The 17,818-nt window shown below is 40.8% G+C and overlaps 1 protein-coding gene across 2 annotated transcripts in view; it reads right to left on the bottom strand.

The window, feature by feature from the left end:
* Window positions 1-16,816, bottom strand: part of si:dkey-112m2.1 (transmembrane protein 132C) — a 69,701-nt gene extending 52,885 nt beyond the window's left edge. For both annotated transcript variants that reach the window (XM_061292548.1, XM_061292549.1), the window contains exons 1-2: window positions 16,246-16,816; window positions 15,852-16,088 (exon numbers count right to left, since the gene is read on the bottom strand). In XM_061292548.1, the coding sequence (XP_061148532.1) occupies window positions 15,852-15,897 (46 nt within the window). In that variant the 5' untranslated portion in view covers window positions 15,898-16,088; window positions 16,246-16,816. The remainder of the gene's footprint in view (window positions 1-15,851; window positions 16,089-16,245) is intronic.
* Window positions 16,817-17,818: the final 1,002 nt, after the last annotated feature.

Raw genomic sequence — 17,818 nt, 5'->3', positions numbered from 1 at the left:
GACTTATACTCCGGTGCGACTTATAGTCCGAAAATTACGGTATTTGCATTCAAACAATGCACAGTAGCATGGTTGCTAGCAATTAGCTAAATTTACATAGAACTATAACGCTCAAAACCAAAATATTACCAATATTCGTGTTCAAACAATCCACAGTAGCCTTCCGTAAAAGCTACCGGTTGCTAGCGATTAGCTACATTGACATACGGTTTTAACGCTCAAAACCAAAATATTACCATTATTTGCGTTTTGCGAGGTCGTGTGTATTCGTCGTGTATATATTTTTAGGAATTGATTGATCACTCTTGTTTTTTATTCAAGGGTACAATTTGCATTCTAGTAGGGATTGTTTTTCCCGCTGAAACATTTGTATGCAACAAACACGCTAGCACGTCCTTGAGAGAAGCAGAAAATAGCAAAGTGGGCAACGTTTCCATTTTCCATGTGCTCTTCAATACATCTACAAGCCATAATGTGCTCTAAGCTGTCCGCCTGAATGAGCACACTTGTCACCGTGCATCCCTTTCACTTTCATTCAATTCACCAGTGTCAACACCAGTGTGTGTTTTTGTCACATCACAGAGTTTACCGCTTCACACTGCGGCTAACAGATACAATCGGACATGTTTCAAAACATCTCGTCGGGTGTGTCATGTCGAATTGTGTCGTCCGGAAACTGCTCACGCTACGGGATAATCTGCCGAGCGTTCGAGGTGATCCCAGTTTGCCGTTCATGTTTTGGATCGGAGGATTATTGTGTTTTCTTCTTCTCCTTGGGCAACACGGTGAACTTTGAATCTTGTCACTGGGTAACTTGGGTGGAGTTTGACAATTCTCACCGTACTTTGTCTTAAATTTCAAGGCCAGTGACGATTATGCCTAAAATCGTAGTTAGCGTTTAGCTTTTTGCGTGGCAGAATAAACCTGTTTTGTGTGCCCATTATTGTTTGGGAAATTGTTCAGGTTCCATAAATAGGGAGAGTAAATGTAGCATACGCCAGATATCGGAAAACCCGACTGTCAGGACCAATTTTACCTCTTTGGAGCAGGAACAAAACAACTTTAAGAGAAATTTCTCATTATCAAAGATCAATGTGTCACCATAGAACAATTAGTAGAGGTTACTCGATTGCTGCAAGCAATTAAAGACGTGAAATTGCATGTTCAAATGAAGGTGGGCACTGGGATTAGACTGGGAACAGCATGTAATTCAATTGCTTGTTCGTCGGCAAATTATCTATTGCCTCTCGGGGTTGTTCGATGGTATGTAGGGAAGGACACATTTTTGAATTAACACGGCTTTTTTTTCAATATAGTGTTGGAATTGTGTATCTCTACTTCTCATCTCTTCTGAATGTTTGTATAATCAAAACTAAAGTTCTTATTAGTTTAACTTCATTTTATGACTGTTTTGAGTGGATTTACATAATACGGGTCAAAATGACCCGTAACATAATAATTTTTTTTTTTTTCTCAACATAATAGAAGGGTTAAATAATATTAATAAAATAGAATAAATAGAATAATTTCTTTGTTGAGTTCACTAATGCACAATCTCCAGCTGCTATGCTAACACCTATGCTAACATGCCCACCCAAACTTTTGTTTTAATTGAACGGAAGCAGCTCTTTGAGGATATAAACTATTATTATTTACAGAGCAGGGAGGGTAAGAGAAATTATCTCAATGACAATTAAGATAAACCGATTCAGTTGAGAAAAGATTGAAGCTGTGATTCAGGACGCGCGGCAACTCTTCTGATTAGCAGCCGGGCGGCGCTTTGCTCGACATTTTTGATGCGGGACAATCTCAGGCGTTTTCAATTACACACTCCAAGAGCCCTCTAACTACCAAAACCAAACTCATTTGCATGATTGAAATATAATTATGTTGTGTTCTGTTAAAATGGATCACCACCCGCCCGGCAGTCTGGCCTCCGCCCTCGAGTCGAAATCAATCATCAGTAAGCAGTCGACGTAACTTCTTTCAAGTAAACTTTATATTTCCTTTGAAAGTTTTTCTCTTACCAATCACCGCAAAAGATACGTGGCAACGCTGATCCATTGCCGTATCATCCAGTTTTAAACCTTTTAAAAGACAGATCTTTGTGCACTTGCACAAAAATACACAAAAGCCTCGGGGAGAAGAGGCATGCTGACTACACAAACGTACTGTAGAGCGATTACGGTACTGGCGGGGGTCGGTTGGATTTCTCAAACGCCTCGAGCGTTTCGAGAGGGTTTTCATCCAACACCCTTCACAGCCGTGGAACTTGTACCTTCGCCGGCCGTCCACCGCAAACATCTGACTTCACGACAGCTTGTGAGGTCAGCTCTGTTGATCTACACAGACTTTGTGAACTCCTTGGGAATCGGCCTCGGGGAACGCGCCACTGTGAGCTTGACACGCACACAAACATCGTGGGTGGGGGTGGGGAGGTTATTAGCGCCGGCGTCCTAGCGTCGCCATCGCTATGCAATGGCGAGAAATCACGGCCGATGGCTGGAGAGCTCGGCTTTACTGAGGAAGTTTCTGAAGTTTCTGGAAGATGTTTTGATGGTATTCCGAGATTTTAACCTCATTAATGTGAGGGTGTGTACACATTTGCAATTTGAAAATCATCGACAACATGTTCTGCCTTGAGCTCTGACCTCCGTCTGATATTTTAGTTGGCTCGCGAAGCTTCCATGTCCTTCGTCTTAATTTATGGACAGAACTAATCGAGGTACTGTATACCAGATGGCTGCTGTGATGATGCCATCAACCTTCCGCGGGTCACAGAGCAGCACTCGGACGTTAGTCTACTCTTCCTGTTAGCATCATGCTGGTCACATACCTACAGCACACACACTTGGGTAAAGGTGACTTTTTTTTCTCCCCACCAGATACACAGATGGTATTTACCCATCCACTCAATTATTAGTGTCGGGGAGCAGCGCAGTTGTAATCATTCAGCGAGTGGATTCTCGATTACTAGCGAAATTGTAAGTCATTGTCCCAGCATGTTCGACATAACAGGTGGCCCACCCCGTTGCTTGTGCCAAAACATCTCCCGTCATAATAAATGAATGAAAGAGGGAAATTATTTTAAAGGAACATTTCCAGCTTGGCGTTTTGCCCATCCCGAGTTTTCATACATAACAGGTAATATTGTGAGCTATACTGTAGAGGGGGAAAAAAAAAATGGTCGAATAAGAGTACTCTTATAGATTAGGTTTTCAGGAAATTCTGCTGAGTCGTACTTTGATTGTGTAGCCATCTGTTTAAAGTGCCCCAGAGGTTGCGCTGAAAATACGGTGAACAATGTATTACTGCAAGCTCCTATTACCACCTTCAACTACTTACGAAAATTTATAGAAAAAGCTTACCGACAACGCCAGAGTTGGCCACCTCTGTATTCAAAATAACAAACATGATTGGAAATACACTTAAAGATTACATGGCAAGCTGCTACATTATTTGCTTGGAATCTTGTGTGGGTGTCGGTGAGACTGTCAAGGGAGGCTTGCGAGTTCTACTCTCTGGGGGAAGAGGGAGTGCTAAATAAATAAAAATGCAATGTGGTATGTCAACTGCGCCACGTGGAAGCAAGCAAACTTGAGCCATGAGAAAATATCGAAAAATAAATAATATATATATATATATACACACACACACACACATACAATATATATTTGTTTCTATATTTTTATTATAAATATATTTTTTTTAAATTATTATAATTTTTTTCCTATACTTTTATTATACATACCGTACTTTCCGCACTATAAGGCGCACCGGATTATAAGGCGCACCTTCAATGAATGGCCCATTTGAAAACTTTCTCCATATATAAGGCACACCGGATTATAAGACGCACCTTCAATGAATGGCTCATTTTAAAATTTTGTCAATATATATAATTACATAGATTTGGACACGCCTGCCGTAGTGGCTCAATATTAGTCCATATGTAAGGCGCATCGGATTATAAGGCGTACTTTTGGCGGCTTTTGAGAAAATTGGAGGTTTTTAGGTGCGCCTTATAGTTCGGAAAATACGGTATATGTATTTTTATATATATTATTCATATATATGATATAAAATAATTAGCATGTTTGCCCCACCATGCTATACAATACAAGTATTGCATGTAATCCATCACCTAGTTTTTCTGTATTGGTCTTGCCAATGTACGGACAAAGCAAGGGTCCCTAAAAGCCGGCTTCTTCTACAAAGGTAATGAGGTGGTGCTGCTGCTGCTGCGTGCGCCCATGCTGAACTTCTACATTTCCAGCAGGTTTCCCCAAAGCCCGTCGTTTGTCAGCCCAGACAGCGGGGGGTTCTCTTTGTGTTGCTGCTGCTCTGAGGCTTCCTTCACAGCTCACTAAAATCTAATTCCTCAAGCGTGTTTGGCTTCTTAGCAGGTCTCCTATCCCCAACACTTTGTTTGCTTAATATTTGCCTTGTTTGCATTTTTTTTCCTCCTTCTCATCTTGGCTATTGATCGATTTAATTCCGCTTCTCTAATTCGCTTATAGAATCCCGTAGCATGCCACCCTCTGGGATTGTCGCTCCGGGGGCGAGCTGCTTATTGAAATGATTCATCCATCTTGAGCCCATGTCGCTGACTTACGGATGAGATTTACTTTATCCCGGTTGACTTTTGGCGGGAGAGGCCAGGAAGACCATGAAGTGATGGCTACACGTGTACTTGTAGCAAATGACACTTGGATAAGACTCAAAAAAGATTTGTTACTTATAAACTTTTACTTCAATGCAGTTTAATTGTTGCATAAAATCCCATGATAAAGAAAATATATATTTACCATCCACCATTTACATATATTGTGTTCAGCATATGATCCAAATATCATTTTGAGTGAATTTTCTTTATGATGAGCTTGTTTCCCATTTTATTTATTTTATAATATGCCTTTTTCATATTCGTCCCACCACGTGGCATTCTTTTTCATTACAATACCATAACATCAAAAACATGACCTAAACTAATAAAATGTTCCATTGTTGTTGTTATTATTATTTTTATTTTTTTTAATCAGACCCCGGAATAGCTGTCCGCTGTTCCTGCGATCCCACTGCTGAGAGGAACCTTCAGCACATCTAACCTAAATTATCATACAAAAGATTTTTTTCCTTTAATGGATTTCTTTATTTCACACAGCTCGTCATCAGACACTTGTGGACAGAGCGCAGCAGCATCAAAGCAAGAAAATCCATTATTTTCCACTCTGCCTTTCTCAGTCACCACATCCAGTCCCCCAAGTTTATGAAGGCACAAATTATAATTAGTCTACAAAGACTAGCTGAATATTCAGCAGTCCATAATATCCACTGTGTTCTTTTCACCACAACGTACAATGTAATGGAAATAGATGGGTACATAACACAAGTCGGGGAGAGGAGGGGGGCAGATTTTTGATTAGCCGGGTTTGCACAAAAATAGATGACTTACAATTATGGAAATAGATTCATTTCACTTTCACTACAGTGCTTTGAAGGGTGCTCTTATTATTATTGAAACGTACTCAGTCCCGTATAATAACATAATGAGCATGTTAAATAAGATTTATGCTTAAGTATAATTTGTGCTATAGCGACAATATGTTCTTCTACTGCTTTGTTTGGATAGAAAATGACTTTTTTTTTTTTTTTTAAACAATAAAATATTTTTATGAACATTTTTGCCCAACTCAACTTGACGATATTTAAGACAGAAAAGAGCGGAAAATAATTAAATATCGTCTCTTTATTTTATAATGTATAGTGGAATTTGAAAACATACCTATATTGAGATGGAACAATAAAAAAATACCCCAAAAATCATCGAGTAATCGTCTGTGCCTGAATAGTCGATAAATCTGTCCACTGTAATTTGCAAGAATTAGGCTAGAAAAAAAAACAAGTGTTATTTGTGTACAGCATACTTTAGCATGTTAGCCTGACACCACTTGCACAAAGCAGCTGTCAATATTAAAAAAAAAGGTGCGGCGAGATTCCAAGCAGAATCCTTCGCAGCGCAAGTCCGATTCTCAATGAGGAGCGTATAATGCCGCACCTGCAGAGTTAGATTAGCCCGTAACCGGCTCTTCACCCCCCCCCCCCATCCCACCCCCAACATTCTCTTCTGTAATACCCTATTGAGGGGGTAAGGGATGAAAAATATCATTATAAAAGAAGAGCTGCAAGCAAATTGAAAAACAGTTTTAACCATGAATATTAATGCACATACCTTATCTCATATAGTTTTCATGCTGTGTGCTCGCCGCAGTTAATTCAACCTTTTGATGACGAACAGAGGGATTGAATGCGCTTAAAGGAATGCCATGATCATAATCGGCTAACTGTGGACCCCTTTGACAGTTGACGACTTATTTCATAATAACGCTCGGCGCGAATGAAACTCCACATAAGGATATGGCGACGGATGACTGACGTCTCCGTGCCTTATTTTTTCCAGTTCTCCTCTCGATTAGATTCACTGCTTTCTTTAAAAACGCAACTCGGTGCAGGTTTAGCCACGGAGAGCTCAACTCAAATCCCCGAGATAAATAATGGATTTTGCTTTCTTTATGTCGGCGTTAAACTGCAAACAACATTTTTAGAGGCTTTCCAACTTGAAATCCACAGTATCTATTTGATACCGCTTGAGGATCAACTTGGTACTGCTAGCATTAGCCTCCGACAGTCTTAACTCAAGACCCCCAAGGGCCCAAAAATAAGGTCAAAAACTGACATTACCAAATTGGGGCCAATGATATCTGACTAGCTTGACCCATTAAAAGAAAAACAGAAAGGTTTAATATACAGCAGCATAGTGACTATGAATGTAAAGCAGCACGATCGATGCCAGCCGGAGCTTTGATGAGGATTTTTGGAGAATACGTCGGGTCATCATAATCCCGTGATTGCGGCGGAAAACCCGTTAGGAGGGTCCGGGAGGGGCAGAGCACAAAAACATCTCTAAATGTAAATCTAATGAGCTCACTAGAGCATAATTTAATTGCATCTACATATGAAAGCATCTCAGCAATGTACAATACCAGAATGGGAATTGTTGTAATTAGCTTTCTAGATTAAAAGGTACACGGCCATTTATGAGGATCCAACCCACCAAAGATAAAAAAAAAAAACTGATATAAAATATATCGAGGAGAATTGTAAATCATTTTGATTGTGATCAGGAACATTTTATACGATCATATCCGATAGAGATATCATCTATCGTCTCATTAAAATTCAAAATCAATACCAGGCGGACCATCTCCAGGGAAGCCGACTCACATGGGGACCAGAATAGAAAGGATAAGAAAATGAATGTGCTGATGAAAGTCACACCCCACACTGTGAGGGTAAAGACACAAAGGGGAGGGGGACCGGCGGGCCAGCTCATCCGTTAGCTTAAATTAAAGTGGCATGTGTCTCCCTGTGCTTGCCCGAATCGGGAAGCACATGTAGTCACAAACTCTGGAGAAAATCCCAACGTCCCACGAGGCTACCGACTGTTACCGTGAGCCCTCGCCAGTGTTCGCTCACTCAACTTCAAGTCCACAGTGAAACCAAACGGATTTCATGTCTGTTTAAATCCTTCGGCTTTGGATACACTTGGCTCCCCACCCTAGAACAAACCTTTTAAGAAGTAATTTATCTTTTTTTTACAGAGGCACTGGGCCCAGATTTCACCCTGGACATGCTTAAAGTGGTGGTGGATTGGTCATCAGGGGGGTGAAAGACAAATAAGAAGGACGACGGTACAAGTACACCGAAAGTTGGCCTGGCACATCATTTTTAGTTTACGAACATTTTTGGCACGGCCACGGAATTTGGCATATTTCGTAGTTGGAGATCTGAGTGGACATTCCGTGACTGAAGTTGCGTCGTTAACCGTCCAATCCGAAAATGTAGTTGGAGAACTGCGCTCGACTGCTTCATGACATCATTAGTGAATTCCGAATTCTTGATGAATAATTTCTTATGCCGATGCCCAATAATCGATAACGCTACAGTGTGGTGTGACATCACACAACGGGTGAAGTCAAGGTTCTTCCACAGTTCTGTAAATGTCACCACTAAGGACAGATATTTCAATATAGATAAGGAGTTAAGAATTATATTTGGACCAATGGTCCCTTTGGAAAGGTGCTTAGCATGGATTAATGTCTGGCATACAAATGATCAGATATTTAGGATAATCTGATCAGACCCTTTGCCAAAGTCTTTCAATCAGATGTTTACAAAATGATTGAGCCGCTTCCAGATTTGGCAAAAGACTTGAAAATTGGAGCGGACATGAGTGTAGCCGAGTAGCCGGGGGACGGGAAGGGAAGGGGCGGTGTGACACGCTTTGCCTTCTCGGGTTTGCCGCTTATTCCGAACCATGCAAGCAGTCTGAGCAGGAGGCAGATTGGCCATTCCTTTTCCATTTGGATTGATCCCGGTGAGAATGAATGTTCGCCGGCCTGGTCATTAAATTGGAAAAGGGAAGAAAGGCCACAGATAACTGAAGATTCAAAGTAATGGCTTGGAGGGCGGCAGGACAGAGGATGCAATGGACAAAGTGGAAATGTAGATAAAGGATTCTATTGTGGATAAAGGGAACAAAGCATGATGGGTCAGCCGCTTTGAGGCCAACATCTTGTTGTGGACTTTGGAATGATAAAATTCAACCAAAGAACTGAAGGACATCAATAAGTGGAACGTCCTTCGAATTCTACATACGACATATTCTGCTTTTTCACATCCACTACCGCAAACACCCACACGTTTATCTCATCGGTAGAATCTCCGACATGATTTTTCCTCATTCGTTGATGACATCTGTTCCTCGGCTTGGCAGATTGCAATTTGGGGACCTAATAAGGCCTAGCCAACCGGCCGTCGGCACACTTAATTCTAACTAGAAATTGTCAAATTGCCATTTTCAAGGCTTCTCACAATTTTCAGCTCATGTCTGGCCTCAAGCCCATGGGATGGATCAATATCTGCGTCTCCTTCTCCTGCCCAATGCATCACCCTGCTGAAGAAACACACACACACCTGCACCGCGGCTGGAAAGCAATCGACTACACCACAATAACGATATGAATGAATGTGTATACGACCCACCGACTCCTTCATGCATATTGTTCAAGTTTGGGGGGAGCGGCGGTATCGTTCACAGCTCAACTATAAGCAACTGTGGATTTATTTAAACCGAAACAATTATTTTGACAATTAGCCGAAGACTTTGCAGCACGTTTTTTTCCCACAAAGGCAAATTCACTCGACTTGCCTGCAGTGCCACCCGCATAACAAGCTTGTGTCTCTATTTATCGTTTGGTGGCGGCACACGCGTGATGTTTACCTCTCTCGGCTGCAATTGGCGAGGCAATTGCATCCTACGAGAGCCCCCTTCCCCACAGATTTTGAATGTGAAGTGTCCATCAAGTCTAAAATGATGGAGTAGATGATTATAATCTTCTCCAATCCTAGTGTGGCGGGAATCATTACAGGGAGAGGGTGTTGACAAAGTGAATTGGCAATTTTCTACACAGACCCTCAACTAAAGCTATTCAGGATGTCAAACCCACAATTTTGAAGTTACAGCTCCCTTTATTAATCCATCCTGGAGCCAATTTGTTAATCTGACTGGCGAGCTATAATGGATGAGCTCGACAAATGCAACAAAGAAATTCAAATAAAGGTTTTCCCCGATTATTCCGCTACTTTGTTTTTAGAAAGGATATCCATGCGAGTCAAATAATTTGACAGTCTATAAAATCAGAACTGATCACATTCCAAAAAATGTAATTGAAACATCAACGTGAAGAAGACAAATGCAAAAAAAGGATTCCTGGCAACGGGATTTGTTGGCTTAATTGAAGACGTTCTGCTTGAGCGCTTCGGAGAGTGTATATGTTTGCAAACATCTGTTCCCGTATGACTCCAGTCTGCTACCAGTTAAGCTGATATGACAGACACCTCTCTTTCAGTTAGCCCCCGGCTAGTTGTAATGACATTTCCATTTAAGCAATCAGCTCAAACTCAAGACAGACTTCATACTGAACCACCCACCGATGCTTCGCTAGGACGTTTGAGATAAACCTGGGTTGACGCTTGGATTGATTTGAATGAACAAAATCATAATAGGACTAACGTGGTGGAACCTTGAAAGGATGGGTTGAGCAATCAGTACACAGTCATCGTTGTTTGGCGCTATTATGTTTTCAACCAAACCATTCGGTTCCATTTTGAGAACGTAATATTTTTCGGTATTGGCTAGAAATGTGTCTTCCACGTGGACACTGCGGCATAATATTCTAGTCTCCACTTTGCTGCAGCAGTGTGTTTTCCGTCATTCCCCGGTATTCCGTTGTTTATCAGCAGATCGTTCAGATCGTTCAGATCGTTCGTGGTTTTCGCGAGACTCGTGATACGATTCTGAGGCGAGAAACCGGCAGTGTGAGGCCAAAAAGAAAATATTTGATGACAGATAATAGAACTGAATGGATTATGGCTGCAGTAAAGCAAAGCCAACAATAATGAAACAAAATAATTTTAAGCAACCAGTGATTCATTCATTGATCATCAAAAATAATTGTCGGTAATTAGCTCTACAACGTAATATTTTTCCACACTTATATAAACGTTTATAATGCCAAATTGTAACTTCAAAAAGTCCCTGAACAGGTTTTACGTTTGACCCTCAATGGACTATTCCCATTTCCATTATTTTCTCTGGTATAAAATATAAATCAAGAGAAGAAATTTGATGAGCTAGCCGAACGTGGACGCATGACAGATGAACTAAAAAGTTGTTATGGCTGCGGAGCTTGGCGGCAGCATGAACAGACTTTATGACAGCACAGCCCAACGGGACTATTGTTGGTAGAATCAATCATGTTCTCCTGGTGGACCAAACAGCGCAAGGCAATAGCTTCTTGCTCATAAAAGTGGCAGAAGTCTCCTATATTTGCGTCTTCTTTGCTAGATAGGACATTTACTCACACAAGCAAACCTCCAAATAATGTACGTTCCGTCAAAGTGATGTCGTGCCGAGGGACGTGAAAAACGAAGGCTCTGGGACCAGAGCCGACGAGGTGAACCGTGTTGGGAAAAGGATGGCGTTCAATTCTTTCTTTGCGTAGCTTCATTAGAATTTCGGTTTGATTCGCAGGGTGTGTGGCGAGCTTGTGAGTCTTACGTTAGTTATGCTAATAGTCTGCAGACCCCCCCCGCTGATATGTGATCTTTTCCCAGTTGGAGGCCTGTGAAGATGTTTGCCCGCAGAGACGGGGGAGTGCGTGTTCGTCTCAGAACTATGTTTACAATTGGAAGCCACTACGTGCCAAATTATCTGAGGCATTATCGAGGTACATCAGGTCGTCATACATCAACCGAAATATTTGGTGTTAATATTACCATGTGTGGGCTAATAATATGAATTGTTTTAATATATTTAATATTTTTTAAGAAATATTTGGTGTTAATATTACCATGTGTTGGCTATTCTATTAATATTATTTTAATATTAATATATATTATAATATAATAATCTATATAAGATATAATATAAAAATAATATTAGTATTCGAGCGATGACACAGTTTGTGTATAGACATAGGTTTGTTTACAAGTCCACGTGCCTGTAAATATATTTTCCAAGAAAACCAGAATTTTGACCGTAACTTGAATATTAGTAAATCCAGCATTGTTTTGAAAGGAACTTCTGAAAAGTTATTTTAATGTTGTCATTGTCATAATCACATGGGGGGGCGGCACAATAACAATACGTATTATTTATAGTCGTTTTTATAAGCGCTCCAGGACACCGAACAGAGCATGAATAAAAATAATAAAACGAGTTATTCTAGCCGTTATGATGAGTCTCAATAAAATGACTGGCCCTGTCAACTGCTGTAATCAGCTAATGCACATCGCTAATTAAAGCCTTTTCGAGATACTCGGAAAATAGTGGCTTTGGAACGCAAAATAACTCCAACGCATATGTGATGCAGAGGAGCCAATGATATCTTATTGTCGTACTTTTTTGTGCCTCCACAAGAAGTACTTTTCTGGGTCGATCCACACACTGAGCCGTTTTGAAAACAAAATGTTCTCACGGAACACATGATTAGAAAATATTTTAACCACCATTCCCCTCCAAAAATAATATTAATTCACAAGTTTAAGATCATTGCAGGAGACTACGTGGGGAAAAAAATATAAAGGCAATTTCAAAAGTATTTGTCAAGTATTCAATTCCTTATAACCCCGAAATGTACCCAGAATATTATTTACGTAGACTAACACATCTGATTTCATAATATATCGAAATATAGAATAGAATATTTTTGACAAACGTTTTACTTGTACAGTATATTAAATCCATTCATAATCCCACAGATGGGCTTTTTATTTTTTCTCGACATTAGCAGGTGTGCTGCAAATGAACGTCAACGTGTTCCTTAATGCACATTGAGTTTTTTGTTTCGAGTACTGCCTCTGTGTTACGAGCCATCCGATATGACATATGGCTCAGTGGTGCAGTGTTTGCTCACACCGCTCCCTGGAGCCTCCTGTACGATACACTCCTGCACATAGGCCAGGTCAGCCTTCATCCATCACTGCATGGTACCGCACTCGGATGGGAGTTTGAAAATTGCCAGAGAAAAGTTTCTCGGTTACCACGCTGTGCTGCTACTGGCGACGGTGATAAATGTATTCACTGGAAATAAGACATCAAATCGGGAAGCTGTGTTTAATATGGTTATTTTTTTGGACCCATGTTTCTGGGTTTGAGCTTCAGCACGGGGTTTCCTGTACACAAAATTGTCCATAGGTGGAAGAGGGAATGGCACTTTCTAACCAAATGATTTGAAATTCTAAGTATGGTCAAAAAACGTGTACACACTTCTGTATAACCCCATACTGTTGTTTGCCCTCTAGTGGTGAATGGTGATATTACAACGCAAAACCCACAGTACTTTCTAACCAGATGTTTTTGAATTTTAAGTATGGTCAAAAAACGTGTACACACTTTTGTATAACCCCATACTGTTGTTTCCCCTCTAGTGGTGAATGGTGGTATTACAACTCAAATCCCACAGTTGACATCTGCATACTACCGGTTCAACCAGGCCAAGTGCGAATGCTAATTTAGCGCTGCTATTTTTTGTTAAAGTCAGACATGCAATCTCAATCTTCCCTTTAAGCAGCCAACAAGAGCGTAACTTTTTTTGTCATTGCTTTTTTTTGGCCCATGCAAGAATATTTCAGAAAACCATCTTATGTTTCAAGCTTCAACTATACTAGCAAACGCCCTCCTTCAAGTTGAAGACTTGTCAAGTAATATCCCCCGAGACTTTAACCTCCAGAGTTTATATTTCACAGCTGTAATGTTGCCATAAGATCATCTGTTTTAAATCTCCGACTTTCCACCTCTTTCGTCAGTCTCCCGCTGATGCGGAGCAGCCCGGAATAAATATAATCCACAAAAATCCACTTGAAAAAAAAGACCTCTGTTTAATAACTCTGACTGAAAATCAAATAAATGAACTTCTAATTCGGGAAGATTCCGAGGAAAGAAGGGCAGGGCGGTGGGTGACGTGGCAGTGTGAATTCAACCAAAGCACATTAGTCAGAAACAAAGCTGAAGAGACAAAATCCTTAATGTACGATGCAATAAAAGAAAGCGCGGCGAGCTCCATTATGCAAGGATGATTTGACTGGGGGCTCATTGGAAATGTGTTAATTGGGGCTCATTAAAGCCTTTTAATTCAAGAACGACCCATCAAACATAAATGGCCCCCTGTTATCGCACCGGAGAAAACTAGTCAGGTGTTGCCTGAATACCCTCGCTGGGTCGATTTTGCCGGGGATTGTTTTTGTCTCAGTTTTAAATTAAGACGGAAGTGGACGAGGCATTTATTTTCAATGTTGGAGATGAAGGAAAAATGACACCTGAGTGTAAATGTGCCATAATGTCAAGAGATCTTTTTTTTACCCTTTTAAACTTACTAATAAATATCTTATTATATTTTTTTTGATAATTTAATGAAATATGTAAAGGTTGAGGCTAAGCATAACATTTTAGTTTCCTCTTTATTGTACTGAAAAGAAATAAGTACAGCGCCACCTACTGGTTGTAGTCCGGCACTACCCTCGATCTAATTGATCAACTTTCACCATATTTGATTCTATCTAATGATATACGGGATTTATTTGATGGGGAAGGGACTGATTTTCAGATTTGAGCGCATCAGCATTGTTTTTAGCACCATTGATTGTTTACACAACACCAAGAGGCACATCGTTAAATCGCGGCCATTGTAGTTCTAATTTGGATGACAACAAGCAATTAAAACTATGCGGCATTCGGAAAACACTTTTGCCACCATCTGGTCATTTGACTGTACACAAATGGAAAAGCAAATCATTTATTCTATATGTCTCTTTGCGTGTGGGGGAAAAAAAATCAATAACCGGAAATTTTTGAAGAATGTCTTTTAGTGTCGTTGGAAATCTTATTAATAATCTATCCGTCATTTTTTGCTTTGCTGAAAAGACCCCTGAGACCTTTTTGTGTTCAACATGGAAGTGGCCAGTCACTAGAATTTCATACACCTGCAGATATGACAGCTGACAGGGTGGTAAGTCATCTTTATGGCAACATTTCCCAATAATTTGATGGCTTGTGTGACAGCATGCCTGAAAGTAACCTCCTCACAATTTGCCTGTCAGGGGTACACACATCAGGGAGAACTATACAGCTTGGCATATGAATGTAGAATCAGAATATTGGATAAAAAAATGAAAAAAAAATCCCCTTTTCGAGACTCGATTAATCTAGAACACTCAAAAAATAAGAGGTATGATTTGTGGCCCTTTAGAGACATTGTCGCCAACTAGTGGCCTGGAATGCATATTGCGGATCTTTTTCTTTTTGAACAGGGGGTGTTTTGGGGGTCTTACTTGAAGCTGAAATTATTCTGGATCTATTTCACATTCCACCCTCAACAAGTCTCTTCATTTTGGAGACAGGGCTGGCACATAATACTAACCCTATAACTGGATTCTGAAGTGTGCTGGATTAGTTGTTGGCCAGGGCTGGAGGCTTCCGGGAACCGTGTCATCAGGCTAGCAGACAACTGAAGTCTGTAAATGTGTTTTAGTGAGCCAATAAACTGTCTATTCACTTCAGCATCTTGGGTGTAGACAAGACACCACATGGCAACCTCAAGTTCACTGTCCTACCCACAAACATTTGAAGGCAATTTCTCAATTTGCATTTTAGGACAATAACAAAAGATAAATGGCATAAAAAAATATTGTGTCATACTTTGCAAACTGCGTGTACACGCCAATCTTGTTGTGCTTTTCCTTAAAAATGGCTTGACAGCATTTTTTTTTTCAATTATTTTCACATAACCATTAAGTCACCTCAAAAATGAAAATAAAAAGCAACTCAATTGTGTTTTAGTTCTTTGTATGGTTTAGATTTCAGCCTGCTGAACTGCAGCACTTTGCATTTCTCACTCTCTCTCACACACACACACACACACACAAACACACACACACTCCAGGCAACTGTCACAACGTATTCATGTTAATATTACAAGTCATTTTGTATTCTGCCACAACAGCTTACAGCTAATTACGAGCCTCATAAATTATCTATGTCCGCTTGGCGGAAAGGGAATCATTTGCATTTCATCATTGTTTCCCTACCAACCCAAACGACCCTATAAAAGTTAAATCACAAGCACTATTCCTTATTATGGAGCAATATGTTTCACGTTTCGTCTTTGCGCGTTGATTTATGGCACCAAGTGTTGTGCATGCACGCAAGTGTGTGGTGCAGCTTTTCTTACCTGTGCACAAAAGTGCTGCGAGTCCCACGCACCGAAGCAGCTCCATCTCTTTTTGGTTTGCGCTCGTCTTTTATTCGGGAAGAGCCGCAGGATCGCTCCCAAAAGCACCAAAGCCTCACTACTTGGCACGCAATTTATCCTCTCCCGGTACCGGTCTCCATTTGTTAAGTGAGCAGATCTACTCGCTGTGCCATGTAACATAAGAGGATGGAAGTGCCATTCTGCGTCCCCCGCCACCTGAAGTGAAAAAAAAAAAAAAACACACATGCACTCAGTAAATCCAATTTTTATCACGTGCTGTATTATTTAATGAACTTATGATTGCATTTGGTTATTGAAGATGATCCAAAAATTGGTTGTTTTATGGCTGTGCGTAAAAACGCACCTAACGTACCTTATATTGTAGATGATGCGCGTCGTTTCGTGGATCTTCTCACTTGCAGTCAACCTTATCCATTAAGTTTGTATTAAAAGAAAGTCAGCGAGCATTGCCCAAAAAGCGCTCATCTCCGTTCGCTCCAAGTGTGGTAAAACAATGAAAAGGGGAAATAAAGAGTCCGTCAACTTTCCACGCGGGGAACAAATGCGCAGCAGATCCGTGGGTTTGGATCCTCCCTGCACCCTGTGGTGCTGAAGCGGAGAGTGCGGGTGCACAAAGTGAGTGCTTGAACGCATTCCAGGCTCGGATTGGCAAAGCTCAGCGTCACGTCATTGGGCCGTTGAATATCAAACCGAAATTAATATGTTTTTTTTCTAATTTAGGCATTAAGATAACATTGACATACCAATTAACAACTCAAATGCGTTTAGATGAATTGTGCGTAATTTGCATTGATTTCTTGAGGCAATTATTTGGAAGACAGATTTGTTTGTTTAAATCCGGACGCAAAATATTCTTGATTTAACGCCAATTTTCCATCTAGCACAATTCTGATCATTTTAGACATTATCATAACTTACCACACTCTGCCCTAAATAGATAATGACTCGGGGGGGGGGGGGGGGGGGGATGATATATATATATATATATATATATATATACAACACTCCCATAACTGGATGAATCATTAGTCTCATTATGGGAGAGTGTGCTGCAACTGGTTGGGCCAATGGTTGGGATGATGAGAAGCAAGAGTGCCCCCTAGAGGGAAACTCTGACTGAAAGCAGCTGTCCTCTGTTTGCTCCAATGACTCATGACAGAGACAGCACTGTAAACTCCATCAGCTTGCTTCTTTTGAACAGAGAGAGAGAGAGAGAAAAAGAGAGAGAGAAAGAGAGAGAAAGAGAGTGCGAGAGAGAGAGAGAGAGCGCGAGAGAGAGAGGTGGCCCTTTGGTTGTACCTGTTATATCGTCAGAGTGTTATTGTCAGTGTTTTCACATTTCCGAAGACATTTCTGTCTCTGGAAAAATAGAACTTGAGTGCCATACTATTTAAGATTCAAATACCAACGGAAATGAAAACAGACAAAATAACTAAAATGTTTAAAAAAATTGTTGAATGACTGAAATATCCTTGCTCACTATGCCCCCTCCCAAAGGGGGTAAAAAAAATCCTAGCTCCGCCAGTGACGCAGGGGCCCATGACCGGCAGCGACCCTATTTTCCATCTGCGGTATCGGAATAGTGGGGCCCAAAGTGTTATTTCCTCCACAAGGCCGTAAATTCCTCACGGTGTCCCGACTAGCAGACATGGAAGACATACACACACACTGACATCGTAACTCCAGTGTTGTTTGCCAGTGCCTGGGGAAAGTCAGGCTTTAGTAACTTTCTTTCAGCCTCTTCCACGGGTCTAGTAATGAACCTTGTTTGGAACTATTTGGACCCTTCAGGGCTACCATATTTTCTTGTGTTGCGCAATGCAGAAGTGAGCCAAAGGAGTCAGTGTGCATCCATCCATCCATTTTGCAATGCTTATCCTGCCCCCGGGTGTTTTGAGTATGCAATAAAAAGGTCTTCCAACTAT

Source organism: Syngnathus typhle, linkage group LG12 (genome assembly GCF_033458585.1).
Source record: "Syngnathus typhle isolate RoL2023-S1 ecotype Sweden linkage group LG12, RoL_Styp_1.0, whole genome shotgun sequence".
In the NCBI taxonomy this organism is placed as follows: domain Eukaryota; kingdom Metazoa; phylum Chordata; class Actinopteri; order Syngnathiformes; family Syngnathidae; genus Syngnathus; species Syngnathus typhle.
This window is presented reverse-complemented; position numbering and strand designations above follow the sequence as displayed.